This window comes from Falco peregrinus, chromosome 12 (genome assembly GCF_023634155.1).
Source record: "Falco peregrinus isolate bFalPer1 chromosome 12, bFalPer1.pri, whole genome shotgun sequence".
In the NCBI taxonomy this organism is placed as follows: Eukaryota; Metazoa; Chordata; class Aves; order Falconiformes; family Falconidae; genus Falco; species Falco peregrinus.
In genome coordinates, this window is record NC_073732.1 from 17,878,201 (window position 1) to 17,905,214 (window position 27,014).

At 52.8% G+C, this 27,014-nt stretch overlaps 1 protein-coding gene across 4 annotated transcripts; it reads left to right on the forward strand.

Moving 5' to 3' along the window:
- The first annotated feature begins 10,730 nt into the window (after positions 1-10,730).
- On the forward strand, positions 10,731-26,461 carry TFRC (transferrin receptor). Of its 4 annotated transcripts, none has more exons than XM_055817094.1 (19): positions 10,731-10,807; positions 12,493-12,563; positions 14,046-14,272; positions 14,878-15,103; positions 15,304-15,447; positions 16,135-16,231; positions 16,635-16,757; positions 17,957-18,052; positions 18,162-18,301; positions 18,707-18,876; positions 19,184-19,303; positions 19,931-20,016; positions 20,139-20,202; positions 20,460-20,527; positions 20,896-20,963; positions 21,362-21,443; positions 22,372-22,593; positions 23,069-23,209; positions 23,501-26,461. In XM_055817094.1, the coding sequence occupies exons 2-19, from the start codon at positions 12,538-12,540 to the stop codon at positions 23,741-23,743; spliced, it is 2,343 nt and encodes a 780-aa protein (XP_055673069.1). In that variant the 5' UTR covers positions 10,731-10,807; positions 12,493-12,537; the 3' UTR covers positions 23,744-26,461. The 4 variants fall into 4 exon arrangements, with proteins under 4 accessions (XP_055673069.1, XP_055673070.1, XP_005237807.1 ...); XM_055817095.1 differs by having other exon boundaries at positions 10,747-10,807; positions 12,449-12,563; XM_005237750.4 differs by lacking the exon at positions 10,731-10,807 and having other exon boundaries at positions 11,503-12,563; positions 14,059-14,272.
- Positions 26,462-27,014: the final 553 nt, after the last annotated feature.

Consider the following 27,014-nt stretch of genomic DNA (forward strand, 5'->3'; position numbering starts at 1 on the left):
CAGCCCCAGACCACTGAGATGCTCCAGGGCAGAGCAGCACTGGGCACAGGGAGCCCCTTTCCTGCCAAAAACCCCTTCAGCAGAGAAGGAAAATGGAGCACTGAGGCAGCAGCCATGCACCCACTGGCCCAGAGCAACGGTGGTTTAAAGGCTCATGGTCCCCTCAGCATTGGGGTGGCTGTTTTGCCCCAAGGAGCTGGTAGAGGAGCCAGCAGCAGTGCTGGTAAATCTCCCCATTTGCTTCATTAGCTTTTTTATTTTAAACAAAACTCTTTGACCATTGAAATCCTGCCCCCAGACAAAAAAAAAAAAAAACAAAAAGCAGACCCTCTGGGCATGCCTGCATCACCCACGCTGCTGCTTTGTCAGCATTCCCCAACATTTGGAAAAGAGCTTGAAATGCAAATATTTGCACAGGTTTTTAGATGGTTTTCCACCCGTCTATAATTCCTTGATGTTATGGCTGGAGGGGCTGACCCCGGTGGGTATGGCAGGCTCCCGGCTGACCCTCACCTGCTTCTCCACAGCCAGGACATGACGGGGAAGGAAAATCCTCATTCAAAGCCCTGGTAGGAGCTGTAAGAGGCAAAAATGCATTTCCCCCCATGCTCATCTTTCCCACCCAGAGCCTGGGACAGCAGGGATGCCAAGGAGGGAGAACCTCACACCTACCTCAGGCTGTGGTCCAGCCAGAGAATTGGACAATAAAGATCTTCACCCTGAGCTTTTGGTGATCCGCGGTCACTGTAATGCCCCAGGACACAAAGGGACAGACTCTGCTAAGTGGGACAGAGTAGCCAGGATGCTCCCTTTCCCAGGAAACATCCCTCGCTCTGCCCAGTCCCTGTGCCATGCAGGACCAGCACCCCAAGAGTAATGGAACCCCATGGCACAGGGGGATGCCTGGCACCCACCTCTGGGGGAAGCCACACTTCATGGGCACTTCATCATAGAGATGCCCATGCTCTGCATGACCACAGATGACCCTGGTATCCCCTACCCCAGCAGGAGAGACGGTGTCCCCACCCCACTGGTGTTCCGACAGCTCCTTGCTGAGCCACTGGAAACAGGAGGGTGGGAGCAACTCAGGAGAAACAAATAAAACGTGGAGGTCTTGTGAAAGGGACAGGAAAGACTTTCCCAGGGCACTGGCCCCATCTGGCCCCCTCCAGCCCCCGCAAGCATCACCCGCATGAGGAAACTGCTGCTGGAGCTTGGTGGAAGAGGATGGGGGGTCCTGCTGGCAGTCACACAAGGCTGCTGTCACCATCTGCCTTCACACACCCCACCACAAACCACAACCACCCAGTGCAATGGCCTCGGCTGGACCCCTGCAAATCTGGCAGCGTCATGCTTGCTGAGCTGGAGAGGGGTCCCAGGGCCCTGGAGCATCCCACTGCAACGGTCAGCGTGGGGCCATGGCAATGCTCCCAGCCCTGGCCTCAGCACAGCAGGGATGAGCTGGCTCCCCTCAGCCCCAGGTCTGGAGCCGCCCTGCTGATAGGGATGGCAGAGAGCCCTGCCCACAGCTGGCCTGCAGATAAGGCCCTTGTGCTCCCCACTGATTGCCCCAGGAGGCAGCTGGTGGGGTGGGAGCTGCTGTCCCTGGGAGATAAGGCAGGGAGGGAGCAGCGAGCAAGGAGGGCAGGGGGGTTACTGCAGGGGTGTGAGACACTGGCCCCCTGCGGGTCCCCTGCTCTGGGCAGGGGAAGGCTCCCCATCTCGCTCATGAGCACAGCTGGGGTGGCACATGGTGTGGACCCTCTGGCAGAGCAATAGCCCCCCTCAAATCCTCCCCTTCCCAGCAGAGAGCAATCCCTCTGCCACTGGAAAAACCTCATTGCTCCAACACCCAGGGAGAGACATGTGCCAGGTGTTACAGACTGACATTTTGGATGGGGCCACGCTGCCCTCAGAGCCAGCCAGCTCTGCAGCCTCTGCTGCCAAGGTCACTGGGAGAAATGCCGGCTTCAGAGAGGCTCAGCAGGGTAGGAGGTCTGCTGGCCTCAGCCTCCTGTCCTGGATAGGGAAAATCCTCCTTCTCCCAGTACAATGGGGTAAGGATCATTCCCACGGGAGACACCAGCCCCAAGCCCTCTGCCCAGCTGCAGGTGATGGGACACACCAGTGAGGTGGCTATATGGGGCAGTGATGGTGGGGTGAGAGCAGAGGCATGCAGCACATGGGGGAGCGCAAGGAAGAGCTCGCGATTTTTGCTAATCAGAGCAACGTGCTGCTCCACGGAAAAGCCAGGCCCTGATGTCTCATCAACTCCTTCCTCACCCTCTCGGGAAGCAGAAGTAGTGCACGGGGTGCATGGGCCAAATTCCATGTGCCCTCTTCTTGCCATCCCTGGCTCTCAGAAACACTGCCCAGCTGCAGCCATGGGGACAGCTCCTGTGCACAGCCCTGGTGGCACCCTCAGGGACGTCCTGCCCCCTCCCTGGGCAAGTCTGAGTGCCAACACAGATGCTGCCACCAGGCAGGTCTGGGTGCCACGATGGATGCTGCCACCCTCACCAGGCTCCCATGCCACAGATCCGGGCTGGGGAGAGAAGTGGGACATCGGCACAACTGGGGTCATCACCACATCACCTAGAGGGGATCACCCCCCAGGGAACCTGCCCGCAGGCCCTTGGCAGCCCAACTCTGCAACTCATGTCAGCAAAATGCCTCTTCCCAAAACTGCTGAAACTGTTTGACCATATATATATATATATATATATAATGGAAAAAACATACTTGACTTATACACACACACCTGTAAGTTTGTATATGATTTTATATGCTATGTAGGATCTTGTATAGTGTATATAAATCGTAGTGAGTTGGGATGGGTGTGCCCTCAAGAGCAGAACTGCTCATCCTTATGGGATTGCTTATTGCCCAAGTTGTAGCCTCAATAACACTTCCAGACCAGTGCTCCCGAGAGACTGGCCTTGCTGCTCCTGCACAAGGGTCCCCTGGCCACAAAGGTGACGGAAGGGGATGCCCCAGGCAGAGCGCTGCCCTTCACAATGCCCAGCATCCCATTGCTGTCACTCCAAGGGTCAGTATCCCGGATGGAGGTGAGGAGGAGGATGGTGGGGCTTGTCACTGGTGTGGGACGAAGGGGAGCCCACCATGAGCTGGAAGGAGCCTGGCAGAAGCTGAATTAAACACTTCTCCCACCCAGACCAAAGCCATTGGAGCAGATTTGATGGCTCCGGCCTTCTCCTGGCTTTCGAAAAGGTGTCACAGTTGGGGCACCCGATAACACCCCCATCTTCTGCCCAGCCCTTCTGGCCTCCCTTCTGTTTGCTTTTCCTCCCAGCAGCCCCATGACCGATGGTGCTGCACTTGGCTGGAGCGGAAGAAACCAAGCCACGCAGCTCAGCATGGCGGAGGCTTTGTCTCTTTCAAAGGGGACAAACAAACAGCCGGCAGTCCCCAGCCCAGCTGGGGGGATCCTGCGGAAATATCGCAGTCAACACAACACCCTCAGGCGCCGCTTCCTCCCTGCTCCAAGCTCCAAGGCTTTGGTACAAACTCTTCTGCTGCCGTAAGGCAACATCTGCATTTCCAGCAGGTGAAATGCTGCTGGTTCCTTAGAGCTGCTGCCAACTTCTGAGTGAAAAGGCACCTTGTTTGAAAAACAGAGGGGCTTTTTTCTGCCACGGCCACCTAAAATATTGCACAACGCTGCTGCTGTTTGCTTTTTGAAATGACGACGTAAAAAAACACCCTGCGTGGGCTGCGGCCGTTTGCTTTGGTTAGGAGTTTTATTTTCATACTCGTCTGTCTCCTGCAAGAAGCTTACAGGTGAAAATGCTGAGGCTTTTAAAAAGCCCTGCCTCAGACAGACAAATATTTTCCCAGAGAGCCAGCAGAGACGCGGCATGTTTGTGGAAGGGGGGTGCTGGTCTCCTGATGGCCCCAAGTCCTCCTGGCTCCATGACACCCACCCACTGGCCTCGGCCACCCTGCAGGGACACCCACCATGGCTGTGGGTCGGGCACAGGGTGCAGTCCCACTCACTCGGAGAAAGCCTTTGGCCCTGCTGCCCCAGGGAAAATGATACCCTGAGTTCACGCTTGCATCAGCTGTGCCTGCTGCCTGCCTGTGCCTGGGGGCAGGGGCTGGCTTCGAAGTGCAGCCAGCGGGATTTCAGCTCAGACCCTGCGACTCTGCAACATCCCAAGGGAAAGGCATGAGCCCCCCAAGGGCTATGCCAGGCACTCGAGTGCTGAAAGCACCCCAAGCCCTCTGGCTGCCAAATCTGGACCAAGCACCCCTAGTTTGAGGACCACATCTCACCCTCTTCTCCGTAAACAAACCTACAAGGCACATGGCATTGCCTGGGCCCCCATGGCACAAAGCTGGCACACAGGCAGCCGCAGGCAGGTGCTGCAACCACTGCCAGTGCAGATAAGGGGCAATTAGCACGCAGGGGGAAAGCTCCTGCTCTCCCTGCTCAACCTGGCTGCGCTAATCCCACTCCAATTAAAACCTCCTCTTTGCTTTCAGATATTGCTGTGAGAGATTAATGCACCCTAAAACAAGGCATTTCCAGCAGGCAGGCAAGATAAAGCCAAATCTCAGGTTGCAAAAGGCTCCAGCACCTGCCTGGGAGCATTTAATTACCCTGTCAGTGGCTTCAAAAGTAGAAAAGCCACCAAGGCCGCTAAAGCCCTGCAATCAAAAACCCACAAAGGAGGCACTGGCTCAGCCTGCTGCTCTCCAATGTCTGGGGCCAGCACCTGCAGGGTACAGCCGCTTCCCAAGAGCAGAACCATCCTTCCAACCTCTTGAGGATGCTTACACAGGGTGCTAGTTTCTTCTTTATGTTGATTGTTTTCCTTTGCCCTTTGGGCTGCTCTTTTGCCAATAAATGTACTTTATAAAAACACAAAGCAGTGGACAGGTCTAATCTCCTGAGACAACATGCGCCCTTATCGCAGAGGGTGGTTACCACAGAGTAGGCTCAGGCTGTCCTTTATCCAAAGGCAGCAGCATGTGCACACACTGCAGAGCAAATCAGAGGCAAAACTTACTGGGGCTTTCCAGCCCCTTCCCAGGCCCTCTTGCAAGCACAGGAGTGAGCAGAGAGGGGCTCTTGCTGGACTGATCCTTCTAGAGAAGTACAGCAGGTACTGCAGGACCCCATAGGGCAGGCATGTGCCTGGCAGACACCGCTCACCATATCTTCATGTTCTTTTATGGCTCCATCCAGACATCACTCAGAGCCCAGCTTTGCAAAGCTAGTGGATAACAGTCGCTTTCCAGACTCCAGATACAAATCAGCAATGACCAGAACAAAGCAGGATTGAGGGAACCCATGAGAAACCCATAATCTGGAGGCAGAGACCCTCAGGACTGTGTCCCAGCTCCTGCATCAGTCCTCTCCCCGCCGCCGTTTTTTCTCTTTCCGCCTCCCACTGCTCAAACCCTCTCTCCCTTGTGCCAACACGATGTTGGGGCCAGGTCCACGGGTAGCCGTCAAACACACGGGCTTTTTCGGTGGTGCAGAGCGAGACAGACCTTTGATGTGCCCCAGGGTGGCCGTGCTGCATCCCCCTGCTTTTCAAAGGCCTGTCCTTGGCTATTGTGCTCACATCCTGAGCTTGTTTGTACACTTGCCTGAGGCCCCCAGCCCTGCAGCCCCCCTGCCGCAGTGACAGCAGCCCTGACCGCCAGATAAAAGCAGCCAGGCTCACCGGGCAGAGTTGCTATCAGAGCAACAAGTGGCACAGTCCCGCGGTGCGGCCGCCAAGATAGCAGGAGTTTTGCCAGGCTGACCCCACGCCACTAAAGACTCCAGGTCAACAACAGCTCCTGCTAGATCTCCACTGGCCCTGCCTGCCATCGTGGGGCTGTCTGGGCACTTCATCCGTTGGCAGGAACAGTATCAGCCCTCTACACACCAAGGATTTGTCCTTGTGCTGCTGCTCTCCTCCTCGGCTGCACCTGGAGAGGGCCAGCATCTTGTCAAGTGATGTAACTGTCAGGCGGGAAGGAACACTAAAGTAATCACCTCATCTCCCTGCTTCCTCTGAGCAGGGATGAAGCAGGGATAACCACCCACCCTCCTCCCTGTAGGCAGGGTCCAGTTGTACTAGGAGCATGGAGGGGTCCCCAGGACTTTGGGGGTTAAAAACCCAGTGCAACTTAGTCTTTGCAAGCAAGGAAGCCCCATTAAAAGAGCCAGACTATTTTAACCCCACTGGGGCAGTGTCCAAGAACAAACATCTCAGCTGGGCCTCCGTGTCAGCCCCTGGCAAGCAGAGCAGCGGCAACAAGAACGACCACATCCACTTACCTCCTTGTGTGGTGGGAGAGATGGGCAGATGACCCTCCTCACTGCAGGGAGGCAAAAAAACTCCAGAGGTCTCTGAGGAGGGGGTTCATGGGATACCCCAGGTCTGCACGTCCATAGGAACAAGGGACCACACCATCCTCAGCCCCACATCTCTCCCCCAGGTGCTCGGTGCTTTCTGGGTCCCCTGGCTGACAGGCAGGAGCACCAGGCCAGGTGCAGACAAGGCAGAGAGCCAGGCCAGTCCCAGGCACTTCTCCAGGAAGGATGCAAAGATGGGTGTTACTCTGAAGGGAAGATGGAGCTGCAGCCAGCTCTCAATGTTACCTGCCATGCTTCCACTCTCTCAAGTGCCTTTTCCTGGCTGCACATGGCCCACCCCTTGCCTCCTCCACAGCCCCTTTGCTGCAGAAGAGGCAGCAGATCCTCTGCAGATGCTGGTGCCTGCTGCGATCCTTCCTCAGGCTGCATGGCAGCACAGGCCAGGACTGTGACCAAAGAACCAGAGCTCCCGAGCACAGCTGTATGCACATGGATTGCTGGGAGAGAGCAGGGTGGGGTGACCTCTTCCAAGGCAGCATGATGGTTTTTACTGTGAGGGTCAGGTGCAACTGAGAAATTGAGAGATGTGGCAGCAAAGGCCAAGAACACAAGGTCTTCTAGAGGACCCTTCCCATCCTGTTTCTCTCTTCTTTTCCTTCTGCTTTTTAGCTGCCTTCCCAAAATGTGGAAGCTGGTGACACGAGGATGCTGCAAAACTGAAGTGAAACTATATTTTCTTTGCCATATTTTGGTCTCATGTTTCAGTATTAATCCTGGAACACTGTCACATCATGGGATGCTGCACAAAGGAACCCAGAGTCATCTGAGTCTGAGTCAGGGGACTCACAAGCTCCCCAACTCAGAGGAACAGGGGACAAACATCTGAAAAAACAGGGCCAAGCGGCAATGAGGAGGAACGCCCTGATGGAAGCTGGGCTAAAGCGAGGTGTCAGGACAAGCACGGAGGCTCCCACACTGAACTGCAGGCAGGAGCTGGGCCAGGCAGGGAGCAGAGCAGGCAGAAGCAAGCAGGAGCTTGGCTAGGTTGTGGATACCTATGATGTGGTGCAGCAGGGCTTAAACAACAGTCTGCTGCAAACAGCTTCAGAGTTAAAATGCTCCCGGTCTTCGGGAACCAGACAGAGATCTCCAGGTGGATGGTGATGGGATGGGTGCGGGATAATGATCTGGATTTTCATGGGCCTGAATTGTGCTAAAATCACGCACACAGAAACCATGCACCTTGCTGGGATGAGGGATCAGAAGTCAGAAGTCACCAATCCTACATCCCGTTCCCTCTTTGGCCATTTCCCAGGTTTGGCTATCTCTGTTCCTTGCAGAACTTTTTGGCTGAGCTGGGCAGCCTGAGCACCTGGGCTCAGCATCACCTGCAGTGCAGGCACAGCTTTGTGAACAACACAGGTACCAATCCCAGGGGAGGTGGCACCAGCCGCTGATGGCCGGTAGCCAACCAACTCCCACGCCCCGCCTGCATCCAGCCCAAGGTGAAAGGCACTCAACTGCTCTCAGGTACCACGTTGCATTTGGAGAACCCTCATTTTAAGGTATTTCACTGCCAAGGCTAGCTGCAGTGAGAAAAAATATCTGAGTTTCCAGAATGTCAGCTTTCTTTTCTTTTTCCTGTCAGGTGTAGAAATGGGGAGCTGCTCAGCACATGGTAAAACTTATTGAGAGGGAACAAAAAACCACCTTCAGCGAGTATTTGTCAGGGCAGGTTGGGGCTGGCACAGCAGGGCACACACCACCTCCTCTGCTAGCTGGAAGGGAGGCACAGTGGACGGAGGCCACAGGGGAAAATAAACCAGACTGCCCCTTTCCTGGCTTGCATTTTGGCATCGCTCCTAAGAACCCCGCAAGTTTGAGCTCTGCTGCAGATGTCCCTCCTCCAGTGGGACCTCTGCAGAAACACAGCTCTGCTCGGCAGCGCTGGCCGGCAGCGAGCACAGCCCCGTGCCTGGTACGGTGTGCCCAGCCAGCACGCACCAGTACTGGCACTGCCAGAAGGTGAGGACTTGGTCAGGGGGAGCCCAGGAGGAACGTAAAAAACAGGGCAGGGCTGGGACTGTTTTCTCCAGGTTATACTTCCCTGAGCAGCAGGCTGCATCCAGACCATTGCATTGAGGAACAGTCGGAGGATCCAGCCTGCAGGGCTGACCTCATCTTTCTGAACCCTCTTACTGTGACCTGAGGGAAGCCCGTGCTGAAGCAGGTTTGCTGGCAGGACTTTTGACCCCACGGGGGACCCACACTGGAGCAGTCTGCTCCTGCAGGACTGCACTCCGTGGAAGGGACCCACGCTGGAGCGGTTTGTAAAGAACTGCAGCCCATGGGAAGGACTCGCATTGGAGAAGTTCACAGAGTACTGTCTCCTGTGGGAGGGACCCCACGCTGGAGCAGAGGAAGAGTGTGAGGAGGAAGGAGTGGCACAAACAATATGTGATGAACTGACCATAACCCCCATTCCCGTTCCCCTGCACCATGCCAGGGGAGGACAGAGAGAAATCAGGAATTAAGTTAAGCCCAGGGAAGAAGGGAGGAGTGGGTGGAACATGTTTTTCTGATTTGAATTGTAGTAAATTAAATTAATTTCCCCAGGCTGAGTCTGTTTTGTCCATGACAGTAATTGCTGAGTGATCTCCCTGTCCTTATCTTGACTCACGAGCCTTGTTATATTTTCTCTTCCCTGTCCAGTTAAGGAGGGGAGTGATAGAGCGGTTTTGGTGGGCGTTCAGCCAGAGTCAGACCACCACAGATGAGCAAGGGACGAATGAGCACAGCATTGCAGAACACATGCACACCCAAACCTTGAAGCATTCCCCGGTTCCAGCACACCTTTGAGAAATGACCTGAGCCATGAGGTCCGAGGCTGGAAGTGGTGACTTCCACTCGTGCTGGAGCCCAGACAGACAGGTCAGAGGAGGCTGCATCCACAGCCAGGGCCCACTCATGGCCGTTCTGGAGACAGCAAACATCAGTGGGTGCTCAAGCCAGGCAAGATGTTCTGCAGTGTCCTTGCATCAGCTGAAAGGAAGCAGAGCAAATACCACAGCCATGGTAGACCTCAGAAACTGCAGCAGAGAAAGCCCCTGGCAGGTGGAGCTCCCTTTGCAGCCCCAACTGGCGCCTGGCTGAGCTGCAAGCCTCAACTTGACATCACACTGACAACTGGAAACAGACTTCCTAAGGGCAAGGGTAGCTTAAAGGTTTCCTAAATACCCCTCAGTACATTATTTATCACTTTCACTCTAAAGTCGCTGAGCTGCCTCCTTACCCGTTGCTTCAACTTGTGAAGCCTGCTGAAAGAAGATGCGTGCTGGAACTTTGTTTCATCAAACGACCTGCATGTTGTACTTCTCCCTCAAGTTTCTTAGAAGCAAGACAGGAAACCACACTGCTCTGCAGCTGCTGGCTCTTACAGACCACGTTCTGCACACCGGGGGGCTCCCACTGCATCGTGGGGTCCCTCTGCCTGCCCCAGGGAGAGGGCTGGAGCGAGGAGCAGCTAATACAGAGCTGGAGCAATCCTGCGGTGTCCACCAGACAGATGCTTCTGCCAGCACAGCGTGAGTAGCCACAGAAACTGCTCTGCTGACATGGGCCACCCTTGTTTCTTGTGCCTGTGCACTACTGCAGTTGGCTGTCACGAAGGCCTGCCGCGCTTCTCATTGTGCAAATGAAACAGCAGCCTCGGGTAGCACAGCGTGAAGAAAAGGCAGCCTGGGTGCCCCTGCTCGCTCAGAGCCGAAAAGGCAGCCCCGAGCACAGCCGGCTCGCCGGGACCTGGGGATGCTGAGCACATCCCAAGCCAGCGCAAGTCCTGCCTCTGGTCCGCACCACCCAGGGAGGAAAGCACCTTCCCTGCTCTCTGCCCTCAAAGTGCTGAGCGGGTGGCACCGATGAACCTGCGACTGCTCCTTCTCGCCGCCGCCGGTGCCACGCGCGGTGCGGGGTCTGCTCCCGCCCCCCGCGGGGAAGGCGGCACCCGCAGCCGCCCCGCCAACCGGGTGCCACCGGCAAGCGGCTGCCCGCCCTCCCGGGGCACCCGAAGGCAACGTGAGAAGCTCGCGGCGGCCTTAGACACCGTCCCCGCGGCGGGAGCTGCTGCGGCAGGGCAGCACGGCAGCAACGGCGCGGCGCGCGCAGCGGGCGCAGCCACCCAAGGGCGCACGCCAGGGTGCCCGGGCCGGGCCCCGCCGGAGGGCGCGCAGGGGACAGCGGACAGAGGACAGGGGACACGGACAGGCCGCCCCGCCGCCGCTGCGCAGCTCGGCAGCCAACCAGGGCCGGGCCGGGGGGCGGGCGGGCGGCCCCTCGGGTGCTGAGGGGGGGCTGAGGGGCCGGGCGTTTTCCTGCGGGGGGCGGGGCGGGGCGGGGCGGGGCGGAAAGCCGGGAGGGAGGTTGCGCGCCGCTGCGGCTGCCGGTGCAGCGCTGGTGTCGCGGCGCGGCGAGGTAAGTCACAGGGGGCGGCCGGGGGGCGGCGGGCGGCCTGAGGCGGCGGAGCGGCGGGGCGCGGGGAGTGCGGGCCGCACCGGCGGCGCAGCGGCGGCAGCAGCAGCAGCAGGGGCAGCGGTAGGAGCAGCGGTAGGAGCAGCAGCAGCAGCGGCAGCAGCTGGCGGTGCGCGCGCATGCAGGCAGGCACGCAGGCGGCGGAGGCTGCCGGGCCGCGTGCCGCGGCGGGCGGCAGGGCGCGCGTGCAGGGCGCGCGGCGGGGGCAGGCGCGCGCAGGGCTCCCGCGCAGGGCAGACGTGCCCGCGGCGCGCGGCGTATCGCCCGGCCCGCTTATCTGTCGGCCCGCAGCCGGGCCCGGCCCGCCGTACCGGGGGCCGCGATACCGGCGGGGGCCGCGATACCGGCGGGGGCCGCGATACCGGCGGGGGCCGCGCCTGGTTTATTTTTCTCCTGTACCGTGTTTCGGAGGGAATGGGAGCCGCTGGCCGCTTCCCGGGGCTGCTGGGCGGGAGGGAGGGGGGTCGTGCCCCGTGAGGCGCCCGGAGCGCGGGCTGGAGGAAGGGCCTGGGCCGCGAGGGGCCCGGGGGGTGGGCTCGGGGGGGCCCCGCGGCCCCGGGGAGGCTCCCTGCCGGCTGTGACGCCCGCCGGCCCTGACGCTCGCCCTGCCCTAGCTGGCCTGGCCCCCGGGGGACCCTCGGTGCGCGCCATGCTGTGCCCGGCCTGCCGGGTGGGAGCCTGGGCGCGGGTGGCCGCGTGGAAAAGGCCGCGCAAAGCCTCCGGGGGTTCATCTATCTCAGTGTACTCTTGCCCTAAACAAAAGGTGAAATGAGCGGATGGCCACGGTTAACCCTTGATCTGCAAACAAAACCTGCTTCTGTGGCAGAGCTCCCAGGTGTAAAGCTAATCCACACGCATCTGAAGACCAGTTCAAAGAAATTTCCTAGCAGCTGTCGTTTGAGGGCACGCTCAAGTTACACGCTGCCAACCCAAACACCCGGCTCAACCCAAGCTGTCTAGTCACTAACCTACAAAGCTTTTTCAAGCATCTTTTCAGAAAGAAATGCTGAAGTAAATTGGTTGCAGTTTATGTTTTGGATAAGTTTGCTGTCTAGAGAAATCCTAAGTATAAAAGTTACTAAAGTGCTTTGGAGAGTTGTTCATGGCTATTCTGGGAGACTGGTCAAAATTGAAATTGCCTTCACAAAGCAGTAAAGAATATAGACATGTAGAAGGGACCTTGCATTTGGAAGTGTTTTAGCAGGGTTAGGGTTTGTGCTGGTTTGCCTTAGGGCATTGTGCTACTTCTGGCTGCTAATCAGACTCAGTTTTCCATCCAGATACATGATGTCCCTTTTCATAGTTGAGCACGTGCCTCTTGCAGCACTCTGAGTAGATAAGACCCTTGGCTGAAATTAGCTGTTTGAGACTATTCCTCATTTCTGCACACACACGCGCACACACACACGTGAGTCAGTTTGTTCATCAGAATTTATATTTGCAGTGGGAGTATGTGAACTTCTAGGCTGCGTTCAAGGTTGGTGTGGTTCACCAACATTGTGACTTTATGTAGAAGCATGCACGTAAAATCCATGGGCAAGCGTTGCAGTAGTGGTATTGACTGATCTTGGATATCTTACGCAGTGGCAGGGGAACAGCCTGACTTGACTTGTGTTGTGAACTTCTAGAGCTTTGATCGAGTTGGTGGACACCCTTCCAGAAGGCGATGGACCATGCCAGAGCAGCAATCTCTAACTTGGTAAGACACAGTTCCCCCTGTGCCCTTTGTCTCTTGGTGGGCTGGTGATACTGCAGAAGAAACATTCAACAGCATCCACGTCAGTATTGGAGAAGATGATGAATTCAAAGCAGCGTTAGGTGTTGCTGTGTACATTGTGAACCAGATGTCACTGTAGCTAGATAAGGAGGTGGCTTAAGCGGTTCAGTGCTGGTGGGGTTATCGTTAACTGTTACAATGTCTTGGGTCTCTCAGGAAGCTGATAAGGAGGGGGGGTAAGCCTTGACCAGTGTTCCAGGAGGAAGTGCTGCTGAGGAAGCCGTTTAAATGCCTATTGGTACAATAAACATGTGCTCAGTTATGTTATTTTTGGGGTGGGAATTCACAAGTCCAGCCTCTGAATGCAAGCTTTGCTTTGAAAAAATGTGCAGGAGGAGGTAGCTCTGGGCTTGCTCCAGCAAGCCCGCTGGTCCTAGAGAGCTTGTACTGTGAAATGACCCGAGGCTAGGACTGCAAATGTGATGGTTTGGTCTCTGAACAAGTATGGGGAATACATGGGGTTGAGGAGCCAAGCTGCCAAGCAGCTGAGCAGGGAGACTTCCAGGACAGATTGCAGTGTTGCCCTTTCTAGAATGTGAGCAGCCAGCTGTGTCATTGCAGGTAGCGTGGGCTAGAATGGAACTGCGTGTCTGAGATGACATTGGTTTAGTTTTGACCAACAAAGCTGACGTCTGGTCTCTTCACCTCCAGCCGCTGACTTGTGGTTTGAGAGTAAGCAGAGGACTGTGGATAAGCTGCTGAGATTGTAACCAGGCTTGAGTGTTTGCCACCAGCTGCTTCTCCAGTACAGTGGAGAGCGACTGCAGGACTGTTGCTCCCAAAACTATTCCTCTGGGCTGTTAGTTGAGGTAGCAGGATTCCCGTGGGTCATCTGTCTTCAGCCTGGCTGCTTTATAATACTCATCAACAGTGTAATTTAAGAGTAGCCTGGGGCAGTTTAATACAAGATTATCTAGATGCTGGATGAGAGTATTTATGTCAAAGTGGATGTGGCTCAAAGGCACAACCATGGAGGGGTTGCCTTCCCTTTCCTCTGTCCTGACCAAAGTTCCCTTCTGTGTGAGTTGTACCTGTTCAGGTCAGATCAGTGCACTCCTGATTAAGACTAGGAGTTTCTGCTTCTCAACGTTTCCATGGGGTCACATGGGAAATGCTGATGCCATTGACTGTGTCATATCTGTAACAGACTCCCAAGTTAGACTCTGACCAGTGTGGCTCTTGGCTTGTGCAGGGAAAACAGATGCTAAAATAGACTCTGAAGATCCTGAGCAGGTCTGGGTCTAGCTGTCTGTTCAGAGCAGGCAGCCTGACTTACTGACAGCCAAATGCTCAGGCCACACTGGAGCAATTTCAGGTGAACAAGCTGTATTTGGTTTGGAGCATAGGTACAGCTGGCTGCGTGGACTGTGGGGTGGTGAGGCAAATGCTTCCATTACATGACAGTCTTTCAACACAGTTTGGTGGTGAGCCGATGTCATACACTCGCTTCAGCATTGCCCGGCAAACGGATGGAGACAACAGCCATGTGGAGATGAAGCTGTCTGCTGATGATGAGGAAGGAGCGGAAACTGGGAGACCAGAGCACCTGCATGCCAGCATGTCTCCTCCACGGAGGAGTGGCAAAAATCTCTTCTTCCTAGTCATTGCAGCTGTCCTGCTTCTTTTGATTGGTAAGGAAGGGTGGGAGGCAACTGCGTGAAGGGGATTCTGATACTGAGTGTATCTAAGGCTGTTAACATATGAATCTGTATTATTTCAGGAGATAATTTAAAGAGCCTGGATCCAGGCTACAGCTTCTGGTCACTAACTCTGTGTCTAGCTCAGACTTATGGTACAGAACTGCACAAAGAAGTGTGAAGCCTGGCAGTGGAATTGTGCCTTGGCTAAAGGGCGAACTGGTCCATGTAGCAAGTGTACTAGTTTTCCCTCTATTAATTCTTCCCACAACTCTAGAGAAGTGTTTTTAACATATCAGTAAAGCCTCTGGTGCTCGGCTTTCAAGGGTTTTAATGTTGCTACTGACCTCAAGTAAGCATTCCCCTTCCCAAAGTCCTTTGGTGGCACTCTGCCAAGCACAAGATCAAGTTTACAGTGTACCTTAAAACATGCCGGCTCAGGCAGAATGTCAGGCTGCATATTCCTGCTGTCCTTCTCAAAAATGGTGTGAGAGCAGACATGCATCTTAACCCTGAAGCTGCTTTGAGTGCACGTGTATGGTGTGGGGCTCGTCTAGTTGTCTTTCTGCAGCACAAAGAAATACCTGTTCTGTCTGTAGGGTTTCTGATCGGCTACTTGAGTTATCGCGGACGTATGCAGAAGGCTAGCAAGTGTCTGGATGGAAGTGGCAAGTGTGAGATGACTCCTACTGCATCTTACTTAGCGGGTGGTGATGACGAAACTGAGGAAGAAGAGGTTCCTGGACCACGTATTATTTACTGGCCTGATCTCAGAGCCCTGTTGACAGATAAGCTGTCAGCCAGACGTCTTGAAGATGGCTTGAGGTAACAGTTCCAGAAAGCTTAGCTATGAGAGAGGCACAGCCTGTGAGCAGAACTCAGGCTCCTTTGGAGAACAGGAGATGTTGTGGGGTGGCATGTGGTTGAATATGGGCTTAAATGGCTCATCCAACTTGGGTTTGCAGGCTGGAGCACTGCAGTGCAACCTGGTGCTGTAGCCTAAGCTGTACGTCTGTTACCTACAGGCAAAGAGTGAAAAAGTACTCTTTTGAAGCTGGCCAGAATGAAGATGAGAGGATTGCTAGATACATTCATGATGAGTTCACGAGCTTCCACTTGGATGAAGTGTGGAACGATGAGCACTATGTTAAGCTGCAGGTTAAAGGCAGGTATGTTGATGAAGAGATGCAGATCTCTTCCTTACAGCATGATTACCTGTAGTCTTGAGCAGACAAGACTGCTGATTTCTGCTGAAAGCAGTGCTAAAACTGTGAGCCGGTTAATAGCTGCTTCTCTCTCTTCTCAGGCTTTCTAAATCCAGGTTTGGTAGCAGCCTGCTGGATGCTTTTTGCTAGGACAGCTGTTTCCTCAAGGCATGCTTAGAAAGTGGAGAGAAAACAAACTTGAGTAAAAACTCAGCCGAACAGCAGATTCCCTGTGTCTAGCATGGGTGACTGACTTGTCACCCAGACAGGCATTGCAGACCTGGCAGTGGCTCCTACAGTAGCTCAGGAGGGTATCAACAGGCATTGTGCTGGCACACAGCTCATACCCTCATGTCTTACTTGCCCCATCATGTCCAGGGAAAATAAATTTGCTTAGCCCCTCCTGTGGAGGGGACTAAGAGACTCGAAAGCAGAGATTCTTTTCTGCTACTTGTCTTAGAAATTGGCCTTTGTTAATGTCTGTGAGCGACCCCAGAGACTCTTGCACAGAAGTGCTGGGATGAGTCTGCCTGTTTCAGGCTCTGCATTGACTTGATCAGAATTGCTAGGGCACAGACAGAAATATGCGAGCTAGTTAAATACGGAGTTTATGTATAGAAGAACATAATGCTGTCTCTTTACATTTAACAGGAGCAACAACAAAGTGTCTATTGTGGAAAATGGTTTAGAAGAGGAACTGGAGAGTCCCGATGCATATGTGGCCTACAGCTTGAGTGACTCTGTTGTTGTAAGTAACTCCAAGAAGATCATGGAAAAAAAAGTGCTTGCACACTTACCAGGTGTCAGTCTCCAAAATATGTCCCTTCAGGATACAGAGTATGTAAAACCCTCCCCAGTTGGAGAGCTGGGCTGGGGAGGGTGAGGACTGTGGGGCAAGGAGTGGGCCCACATAGTGTTATTACTTCTGCAAGATGCAGAAGTAACTGTTTAAACTTCTCTGCTGGGATCTAGACAGGAACCCTGACAGAAGTGCTGCTCCAACAGGCATGTTGCATGTGATCAGAGTTTACATTGCTGAGCTTGAACTCCCTAATGTTAACAGGAGTCGCTGTTACTGTGACTCTGTAGGCTGTTTGAAGTATCTTACTGACATAGGACTGCTGCATTTATACCCACTGTTTCTGTTCCAGGGCAAACCAGTCTATGTGAACTATGGACAGAAAGCTGATTTTCAGAAGATACAGAAGCTGGGTATTTCCCTGAATAAAACTATTACCATCTTTAGAGCTGGAAAAATAACGCTTGCTGAGAAGGTAAGCAGCCTGTGCCCCAAAGCCTGGGCAAACTTGCAGCTGGAAGCTATGCTTCCTCCTCTTCAAGGCACAGAGGCATGTCTTCGTTCAGGTCTGGTCTTGTTTGTTTGCACTAAGCCTCATCTGCAGGTCTGGACACCAGGACTGAACAGAGCTGGTTAGTGCTCATGGTGTCATTCTTCTTGGCCTCTGGCAGTCTTGCTGGGACAGCCAGACATCTGGAGTGATGTGGCCGGGAGGCAGCTTGGGGGCTACAGAGTGCAGAGCTGACTGGTGTTGGTGGATGCAGCAGCAGGGCTGCTAGAAGCAGAACAGCCTTGCCTCCCGAGCACCTCTTGCTGCTGCAGCCAGATACTTCCAAAGCTTGGCTGTAGTGTCTCACTTAGGCCCTTGCTGACTGTTCACTTGCACCAAGTGAAGGAGCTGTCACTGCATGCCCAGTCAGCTGCTTTGCGTGTTGCTGTGATGTTTCCTCTGTAGCAAGTAGAACTGAATAGCCAAGCAGCCTAAAGGATCAGAGTCCTGCATGCAAGCTTGTTCTAGGTCTGACCCAGAGCTACCCCTCAGATGGGGTGCTCCTGGGGAGGCCGGGCCGTAGGATTTCCTGTCAGACTCTGCCTGCCTGCATGCATCAGACACAGGCAGAACTGAAAAGTGCTCCAGCAAGGGGTGCTCACTGGTTCTCCAGTTCCCTTCCTACTTTTCAGACTGGTGCCTAGCCTTGCGAAGGGTGTTTGTACTGGTGGCATATCAGCGGCAGCTGAATTGTAGCTATGTTAAACAGGGTCCTCATTAGGCCGCTTTGCCTCCATTTTCCATGTGAAGATGAGCGTCCAGTGGCTGCTTATCTTGTCTTGAGACTAACGTAATCTTGGGAAAACAGATGGAGCATAATGAAAATTAAAGAACATCTTGTAAGCTGCTCTGAGGAGCAAGTATGAGCTGAAGGAATCATGGGGTGAGACACTGACCATGGACTGTCCTAACTGTTCAAAGGGGTGTTAGACCCAGTCTGCCTGCAGTAAAACCGAGCTGCTAGTATTCATCTTCCTTGTGTATTTATCACTATTGAGTAGCTGTTAAAACCTGTGGAGTTAGGCATTGAGGAGCACAACCCTTCGCCCCATTACTCCATGTACTTGCCTTAACCCCCTTTGCTTGCAGTGTAAATGTGCAGCTAATGTTCCTTTTTGCTTCAGGTTGAAAATGCCAAAGAGGCCGGAGCAGTTGGTGCCCTGATGTACCTGGACCCCTCCGAGTACAAGGACACAGATGATCTTGTCCCCTTTGGACATGTGAGTATGCAACTGGCTCCCCTGTTTGTTGTTCTCATGCACCTTTCACACAAAAAATGAAAATTGTTGGGCTCCTTTGAGACTTGAGGACTCCTCTTGCTTTTCACAGGCTCACCTTGGAACTGGGGATCCTTTCACCCCAGGCTTTCCTTCTTTCAACCACACCCAGTTCCCACCAGTGGAATCTTCTGGACTGCCTCGCATTGTTGTTCAGACTATCTCTAGCCAAGCAGTAGGCAAGCTGTTCAGGTAACACTTTCTCCTGCCTTGCAGGCTAGTCTGCTGTGGCACTCTTGCAGGAGTGAGGATGGTGTTGAGGTGCTGTGAGCCCAGGGAGCTCTCTCCTGGTCTCCCCTGTGTATGGCAGGGAGCGCTTACTGGAACTGGCTGGAGAAACGTCACTTGTATCCATGTCTCCTGTCTTAAAGACTGAACTTAATCTAGTATTGGATTCCTCTTGGCCTCTGCATCCTGCCTCTGCAAATAGTGATGCAGGACTGCAAGCTATTACCTGAGCAGGCCCTGAACAAGGCTGCGCCTGCAGTTGCAGGCTTGTTTTTTTCACAGGATAGCTGAACGAGGTCAGAGCTGAATAATGACTTCAAAGGATCTCTTTTTTTTTTTTTTTTTTCTTCTTTTTTTTTTTTCCCTCAGCAAAATGGATGGAGACAGTTGCTTTCTGGAGTGGAAAGCTGGGGTCCTGGGATGTAAGGTGACACTGAGCAGCACAAGCAACATGACAGTGAAAGTGGAAGTGAACAATGTTATGGTGGACAGGAGGATTCTGAACATCTTTGGCGTTATCAAGGGATATGAAGAACCAGGTAACAGCAACTGCCTTGTAGCTCGGTCTTGAGGGGAACCCTTCCTTTTCTGTGATCATCAGAATGTGACAGCTGCTCCCAGATAGAGACAACTACTTCCTCAGCAGAACCAAGACCCTTCCCTAAGGGTCAAGGAAAAAGCTGAACCACGCTGTCAGGGGAAGGCTAAATGAAAGCAAACAGTGTGCCAGATCCAGGGGTCAGACTCCATATTCTCTTCCTCATACAGAAGCTCAGAGCTGCTCTTCTGATAAGTGGTGTTTGCAACCTGAAGCTTGCAGCTCGAATCTTAATGTCTCATTTATAGATCGGTATGTTGTGATCGGAGCCCAGAGAGACTCCTGGGGCCCGGGAGCAGCCAAGGCTGGCGTTGGAACTGCTATGTTGCTGGAACTTGCCCGTGTGATTTCAGACATAGTGAAAAATGGTAAATATGTGTGTACAAAAGCATGGGGGTGGGAGGTGATGCAGGTTTAGCTCTTGTGTGTGTTAACATTGAAGAGCCCAGTTGCAAAATAATTCTTTGGGAAGGCATAGCAAGTCTGACAAAGCTTCCTGAGAAGCTATTAGTTGTCCAACACAGACAGCTTGTCTGCAGTGAGCGCTTGCTTCCAAGGGACTGTCTGCTTTTATCTGGTATGGCTTGAATGCAAGAATGCCCTTGGATAATATACAGTGCAAACCTTAAACTTGAGCTGTCTATTGGACAGCTGGGCCTGGAGGTGGGAAAATGCTGAAGTGGCTGACCAGCTGGAGTGGTGGGAGTTGCATGGTGGCACTTAGTGTGAGTGCTCTTGTCTCTAGGGTTAATTTTGGGCTCAGGCAGCTAACCAAAAAAGGGGGAAAATACAGACAGCATGGTTTTCCTACACCGTTCTGCAGCGTGGGAGAGGAAGGGTATGGTGTCCGTGCAGCCACTAGTGTGCATGTTTGTGTGCAGCAGCTGGAATGCTTCAGCTGTGTTGAGGAGCAGGCAGTTCATCAACCCAGGCCCTCAGTGCTAATCTACATCTCTGTGGGGGAAGGGCAGGCATCTCAGACTCTCTCTTTACAGATGGCTACAAACCAAGACGCAGCATCATCTTTGCTAGCTGGAGTGCTGGAGACTATGGAGCTGTGGGTGCTACTGAATGGCTGGAGGTACTGTTTCTTTGATAAGACTTCTGCGTGATGACTGCGGGGTTGTGATTTCCTGTTCTGTGGATTAAACATCCTGGTGTTTTAGTGCTACTCCTGACCTTGAAATACTTGTTTTGTTCTAGGGGTACTCTGCCACGCTGCATGCGAAAGCCTTCACTTACATTAACTTGGATGCTGCAGTCCTAGGTAACCTGCTGCTCTAAGTTTCTTGAAACTGAGTGGGACTGGAATAGCTTGACAGACATCCCTTAACCTGGGGTTGATGCTGCTGTTTGGCTGAAGCCTGGAGGCAGCTCTGCTAGGTCTCAGTAGACTGTCCTGTGTCAGTTGAAGATCCTTTGTCAACAAGCTGAAGATCAGTTGTTGCTCAGTCACAGGGCTGAGCAGCTCCAGCAGTACTGGTTAATTGTGCCAGCATGTCAAACACCCTTTCGTTTTTGCAGGCTTCAGCCACATGAAGATTTCTGCCAGCCCATTGCTGTACACATTGCTGGAGAGAACTATGAAGGGGGTGAGTTGAAAGGTCTTGGGCTAGTCAAGGTGACTATAGTCGTAAGGAGGAGCTGAAAGCAGCCAGAGCTGTGCAGGGTCACTTTCCCCAGCTAACACCTTCTGAGGAGAAAGGGCTGAGCTACTCTGGAGGGCCCTGTCTGAAGTCAGCTGGGCTCTGGGAATTGCAGTTCATGCATGCATAATCTAAAGTCAGCAAATGCCACAGTTCAGTGGGAGGTGAATGGCTGTCCTGCATGAACCATGCCTGTGTGAAGAAAGGTCAGGGGAGCACCTGACTCTGGCATCTGCACAGCAATGCAAGCTCCAGGATGGACCTGGAAGCCCAAGCAGAGGTCAGAACAAGTGCAGTGACTGTCATCTCTGCAGGTGAAGGACCCAACGAAGGATTCGGGAAGCCTGTATGACAGAGTTGGCTCTGACTGGGTAAAAACAGTGTAAGTATTGTCATCCTGCTCCTTGGGGAAGCATATATCCATAAAGGCACGAACTAACTAGCTTCTGCTGTTTTTGCTGGGGTGTCATACCGTTGTCTGGGGTGGGCTGTACCTGCTGCAATGGGGTCAAACAAGTGTCAACACTAAAACAATAGCTGTGCTCAGTGCTGCCCTCAGCTGCCTGTAGGCAGCCCAGACACCTTTTTGTAGGGCAAAACAGCCTTTTACAAAGGCCACTGGCCAGAAAGAAATGGATGAGCAGGTGGGACTCCTTACCAGAGCCAGTCTTGTCTGGACAGAGTAGTCCATTTGGCTCAGAGCTTCAATGCTAGAGCTTCTAGCTTTTCTCCTGGGATGTCCAAACTGGTTGGTAACTTCTCAAAACTTGTCTTTTGCAGTGTTCCCCTTGGTCTGGATAATGCAGCATTCCCTTTCCTGGCCTACTCGGGAATCCCAGTGGTTTCCTTTGGTTTCTGCAATGTAAGTATTATCTGCCTGCCTGGTGTGCTCCTTTTGTGGAAGGTGCTGTAAGGACATCTGCTCTCCAGGATGGCAGAGCACAAGGTGCTGGTCCTGAGCTCATTGTTTGTGCAAGAGCCTCTCGGGGGGAAGGCGATGCAATCTCAACCTGGTGGCTGTGGCAGTGCTTGCTGTGAAGACTGCTCATGGGGCATGGTTGGCCTACAGTCTCTATTCCAGAGTCCTGAACACTTGTGTTTTGTTAGGAGAGAGGGCACTTGCTTTTATGGAAGCTCAGGTGTCAATGATTTAGAAGCTAAAAGCACTAAGATGATGTCAAGCTGTTGCTGCTTTGGTGAAAGACTACTACAGCCTGCTGGTCAGCAAGCAAAGTGCATTGGGGAAGCAGTACCATTGGCCAGAGCAAGTTCTAACTCACACTGTTCAGGTCTGCTGCTGCAGCTTGAGGCTGGCAGAAACTGCATCAGCCAAGCAGCCTGCTCTATTACTGCATGTGTGTAGCTGGGAGCCTTTGCTAACAGGTTTCTCTGCTTATGAATTGCTTGGATTTTGGTAGCGTCAGACTTTTTTCCACAAAAATCCTGGAGTTATTCTGCCAAGAAGGGTTGGAGGGTACTGCCAGCACATACCAGACTGGGTGCTGGGGTTTGCCCGCCTGCACTTCTGCAGTGAACTCTGAGGCGGGGCAAAAGTCTGTGTATCTTTGAGTCCAATAAACTAGCAGAGCATCCAGCTGATAGCTGGAGACTGTGAGGGATGAGATGCAGGAGCTCTGTTCCCTGTGCTTTGAAGTTTTGCCGTTAAAGTCTCACTACTTAGCAACACAAGGAGATGAGATGTGGTGGAAGTAGCAAGCAGACTGTAGGGAGGCGAAATATCCTAGCTGATGAAGCACTCTTGCCTAACTTCAGTACCTTCTTTCTTGCAGAAAGATAAGGAATATGCTTTCTTGGGCACTACTGAGGACACCATGGAGAACCTGAAGAAGATTGACAAGTTGTCCGCTCTTATGCGTGCTGCTGCAGAAGTTGCTGGACAAATAGCTCTCAGGCTGACCCATGATCATGAGCTCTTCCTGGACTTCGAGAGATACGGTGAAGAATTGCTAGCATTCCAGGAGAAAATTTTGCACTACAATCAGGAAGTGAAGGTAAGAAAAGGGCTCTGAGTGCACTGAATTCCTGTAGGCTGTCATGGGGCTGTGTGTTAATAAGGCTCTGCTGCCAGTGGATACAACAGGGTAGACATCTTCCTCTTTTGGGCACAAACGTGTAGCAATGTGTGACCTGAATCAGTGTTCCTTATAGAGCAGTGCAGGCAGATTTAGCTAATCCGGCAGTGGTGAGCTCTTGAAATGGATGTGGATGGTTTCTTGTCTGGTTATCATTCACAGCACAGTGCAGCTTTGCATCTCATTTGCACCTCTGCTGAAAGCCCACAAGAAACTGTGGGTGGGGAGAGACGTCACTGAGCTCAGTGACCTCAGAAGAGCCTGCCAGGAACTTGCTCTGCTACTTGATTAAACTGGCAAAAAAAAAACCAACCCAAAAAAACCCGCTTGCTCTTGGTGAGAGAGCAGCAGCAAAAGAAGAAAATCAGGTTTGCTAACGGATTCTCCCTCACAGGCACTGGGGCTGACCTTGAACTGGCTGTTTTTCGCCCGTGGTGACTTTCAGCGAGCTACAGATGCACTGAGAAGAGACATCGCAAACAGCGACAGGGAAGACAGGGTTGTCCGCAGAGCCCTGAATGACAGGATCATGAAGGTGGGTAGCTACAACTGGTTTTCCATCCTTCATAAAGGAAGGGAGTGCTGGCTGGGATCGGCCTCTTTCTTAGAAGCTGCGGGCACTGTGCAGACCGGCATCTCTTCCACTTGTTTAGTGTCAACGGGACCAACTTTTGCACTTGCTATCGGGAGAGGGTCTGGCCATTGCAGAGCTGCTGGAGGAAAGGACTTAGTGGGGATCAGAATTTGGGAGCTCATGATGGGACAGATTAGGAAAGAAAACCTTGGGAGGTGAGAGTATAACTCTAAATTTGCACCTCTACTCCAGGTGGAGTATGACTTCCTCTCCCCATACGTCTCACCACAGCGTGCTCCCTTCCGCCATATCTTCTTTGGTAAAGGCTCCCACACCCTGCAGAGTCTGCTGGAAAACCTGCAGCTGCTGACAGTCGGCAGGGACAGCGTGGATGTGAATGAGCTGCAACAGCAGTTGGCCCTAGCAACCTGGACCATTAAAGGGGCTGCCAATGCCTTAGTTGGTGATATCTGGGATATAGACAATGAATTCTAGACATGGGAAACACCTGGTTAAGGTACAGGATTAGGGAAACCCACTCCCTAACATGGCATTATGTTTCTATAGATTATCTGGCAACAAATCTTTTTTGACCAAAGTTGAACATAAAATTTAAATCTGACATTGACAAATTCACAGGAGGCAGTTATAAAGCAGGTACTAAGATTACCATGAAATCTCCTATGATCAGGCTCCCACCTGACCACAGTCCAAACCAGTCACGTACAGCTGCTTGTGGGGCTTGCTCTCCAGCATATTTGAAAACTAATAGTTCAGGTGACCCCTGAACTGGTACCTTGAGTGGGGAGGTACCTCACCTATTTAGGTTTTTAATCGTTGGCCCCCTAAACCTAGTGACAAAACAGGCAATGGATTCCTCTTAATGCTTGCAACAAGGATCCATTCTGTGGCAGGGAGCTGCAGAGACCAACCTGCAGTTCAAAAATACAACAACCTAGTAAAAGCCCGCAAGTGCTGGATTATCAGCAAGCTCTGAAGTGCCTGGCCTGCCTTTACTCAACAGCAGGGTCCCAATGACATCTTGGAAGCTTGCTCCTGCCGAAGCAGGTCTCAATACCCAGGGAAAATGACCCAAAGATTATCTAATTCCCCATTTATATCCTTAGCTGGCACCTCAGCCAGTCCTGCAGCATTGAGAAATGGCCCTAGACTGGCACTTCAGACCTTGTTGCTCTGGGGCCTTTTGGGAAAATGAGTCTCTTGCTGGCCAAACCCTGTTTGACTGATGTCGTTTTGCAGGATGGCTCTTATTTGGCACTGAGATATTTATTTGTTTATTTATTTATCAGTGACAGTGTTCACTATAAATGGTGTGTTTTTTTTATAGAAGATAATTATCGGAAGCAGTGCCTTCCATAATTATGACAGTTATACTGTCGTTTTTGAATAAAGCAGCATCTGCTATTACAATCAAACATGATACTGGAACTTTGCATTTAAAATAATTTGAACAGGCCCCTCAAAAAAAGTTTTGGAAAACTATCAATTAAGCTTTCTGTGGCAAAAAAACACCCCTCTGGAAGAAACTTGAAGGTGTAAACCTGGTAGCAAGTCTCCGGGTTGCACTCCAAAGTGGTCCTTGAAATGCTGAAAACCTGGGTGGAAACTCAAATATGAGAAATTTGGCTTCCTTGCGGTGTCCATGCCCCTCTGTGGGCTTTAGACTCCGTCTTCACCCCCCTTTCTAGATGCCGTGTGCTTGTGTGGGTAGCACAGCTTCCTTCCTCCGGTGGAGGGGCCTGCTGTGTAGCCCTAGCTCTGCCCACGGCAGCACTGACAAACTTCTTTTACCTCAGCTGAGGCATTTTTTTGAATGGCAGCTTCCTGCAAACTTCCAGTACCTAATGTATCTTGAAACCTAACTGACATTATCGGGGGCAGTGTCTTCCATAATGTGTAAAGAACCAGGTAGTTTTTGCCTACCACAGTGTTATATCGGAGGCAGTGACCTCCATATGTTGCACTATGGGTGTACGTAATTATCGGGGACAGTGTTTCCCATAATTGTTCTATGCTTATCATGCAAGGTCATCTGCGAAGCTTGATGGTTAGTATCTAACATGGATCAGTTTCCTGCAGTCCTATTTTTTCACTCTCCTGTGGCGATGCAAATACAAACTTCGGTCTGTTATGTACTTCCCTAGATTCTACCTTCTCTAGGCTGAACTGTTTCAAATAGCTGTGCTGTCTTGAAGTGGCTTCCTGCCTCCAGTCACGGGACTGGTGCTTGAATGTTTATAGAAACTAGGCTAATTAGACTGTGTGCTCTGTGATTTAGTAAACTTCCTTCAAATCAGTTACAAAGACTTGGGCAATTAAAGGTGAATGTAGGGCCTGGGGCCGACAGCTGTCTGGAGGGCTCTGGTCATTACTCTGGTGTGTGTGCATACTAAAGAGCCTGGCCTGCTTTGGCACTGAAGTGATGCTGGTGTGCATGCATGGGAAGCTGCTTGCTCCCCAGGTCTCACTGGAAACTCCAGTCTGGCCTCCAGGGTGTTGTGTGGAAGGGTGGAAATCAGTGGCACCTTTCTCACATTGCCCCTCTGCTCTTTGACCTGAAGCTGAACAGTGCTGCTGTGTGACACCTGCTAAACTGTACTGCCTTTTCCCAAAAAGCAGCTAGCTGGCTGTCACCAGCCCTGTGCTCTGCAAACAGTTTGATGTGATGTTAAAACCTAAACCAAGCGAGTGACCTAAGCCCCAGCAGTAGTCCTGGAGGGAAAGAACACTGTTCATCTGGAGCAGAGACCTGGGCCTCCCCAAGGAGCAGGCAAGGACGAGCCCCCCAGCCCCGTTACTGAGCTCAGTACTCACCAACTTGGAGGGTTGGATTTTCCTTATGTCCAGGCTTGTGCAGCTCCTTGCACTTCCTTAACTACCCTGCTGTCTGAGGCATGTGTACAACCCCGCCTGTGTTGGTTTGCTAGTGACACTCCTCTGGGTGGCATTTAAGAGCTGCTGTCTGGGACTTCTCACTGTAGTTAGTGTTTGCATGTATCCTGATGTCAGACTTAATCTTGCGCTTTATAGCCAGCAGAGAAAGATCCAGCCTGTCTTATGGCTAAGCATTGCAACTGTGACTACTGGGATGTCGGGCTGTGTTGCTGTGTGCTGGCATGTGGCTGGTATGGGGTGCTAAACCCCGTTGCTGGATTACCTGCTGTCTGCTTGAATAAAGTTTTGAAGCGTGAACACTTGACTCCTCGTGTGGGTTCTTGCAAAGCTGTGATGCTGTTGTGGTCACAGGTGAGCTCGGGCAGCTGGAGGGAGACTGCTCTCCTGCCCGATCAGGGCTGGGAAGTGGCAGCTCCGGTACCACCTTGTTGGCATGCGATAGCACATCCAAGCTCGCTGCGCTGCTCGGCCCTGAGGCAGGCCTCGCTGCAGGCGATGGGGATGAGGATTCTGGCAAGGAGGTGGAGGAGCAAGGTATGCAAGCTGTGCGGCCACCCCTGTCTTTTCACGGCCCTGTCCTGCCTGCTGCCTCTTGGTTACCGCCGTTGACCCCCTAAAGAGCCTGCAGCGTTGGGGTGGAGGTCGGGAGGAGGATGATGACATGTCAGACTTCCAGCGGCCCCGGCTTTGCAGGTCTCTGCTGGTGGGAAGGTGGCAGGGCAGGGCTGTGGGTGGCTGTGTCTGTCTCCCAGGAAGCCAGAGTTGTCCTCTGCCTTGTCCCTGCTCCTCATCACCATCCTGGAGCTTCCCCCCGGGCCCAGGTACATGGTTACTGACTGCTAAGAGCCCC

Bases quoted from the DNA above. Each gene is read 5' to 3' on its own strand.
- TFRC (XM_055817094.1), top strand. From the start codon at position 12,538: ATGCCAGAGCAGCAATCTCTAACTTG. The intron at 18,053-18,161 runs GTGAGTATGCAA...TGCTTTTCACAG, and splicing joins ATCTTGTCCCCTTTGGACAT to GCTCACCTTGGAACTGGGGA. The intron at 20,528-20,895 runs GTGAGTTGAAAG...TCATCTCTGCAG, and splicing joins TGGAGAGAACTATGAAGGGG to GTGAAGGACCCAACGAAGGA.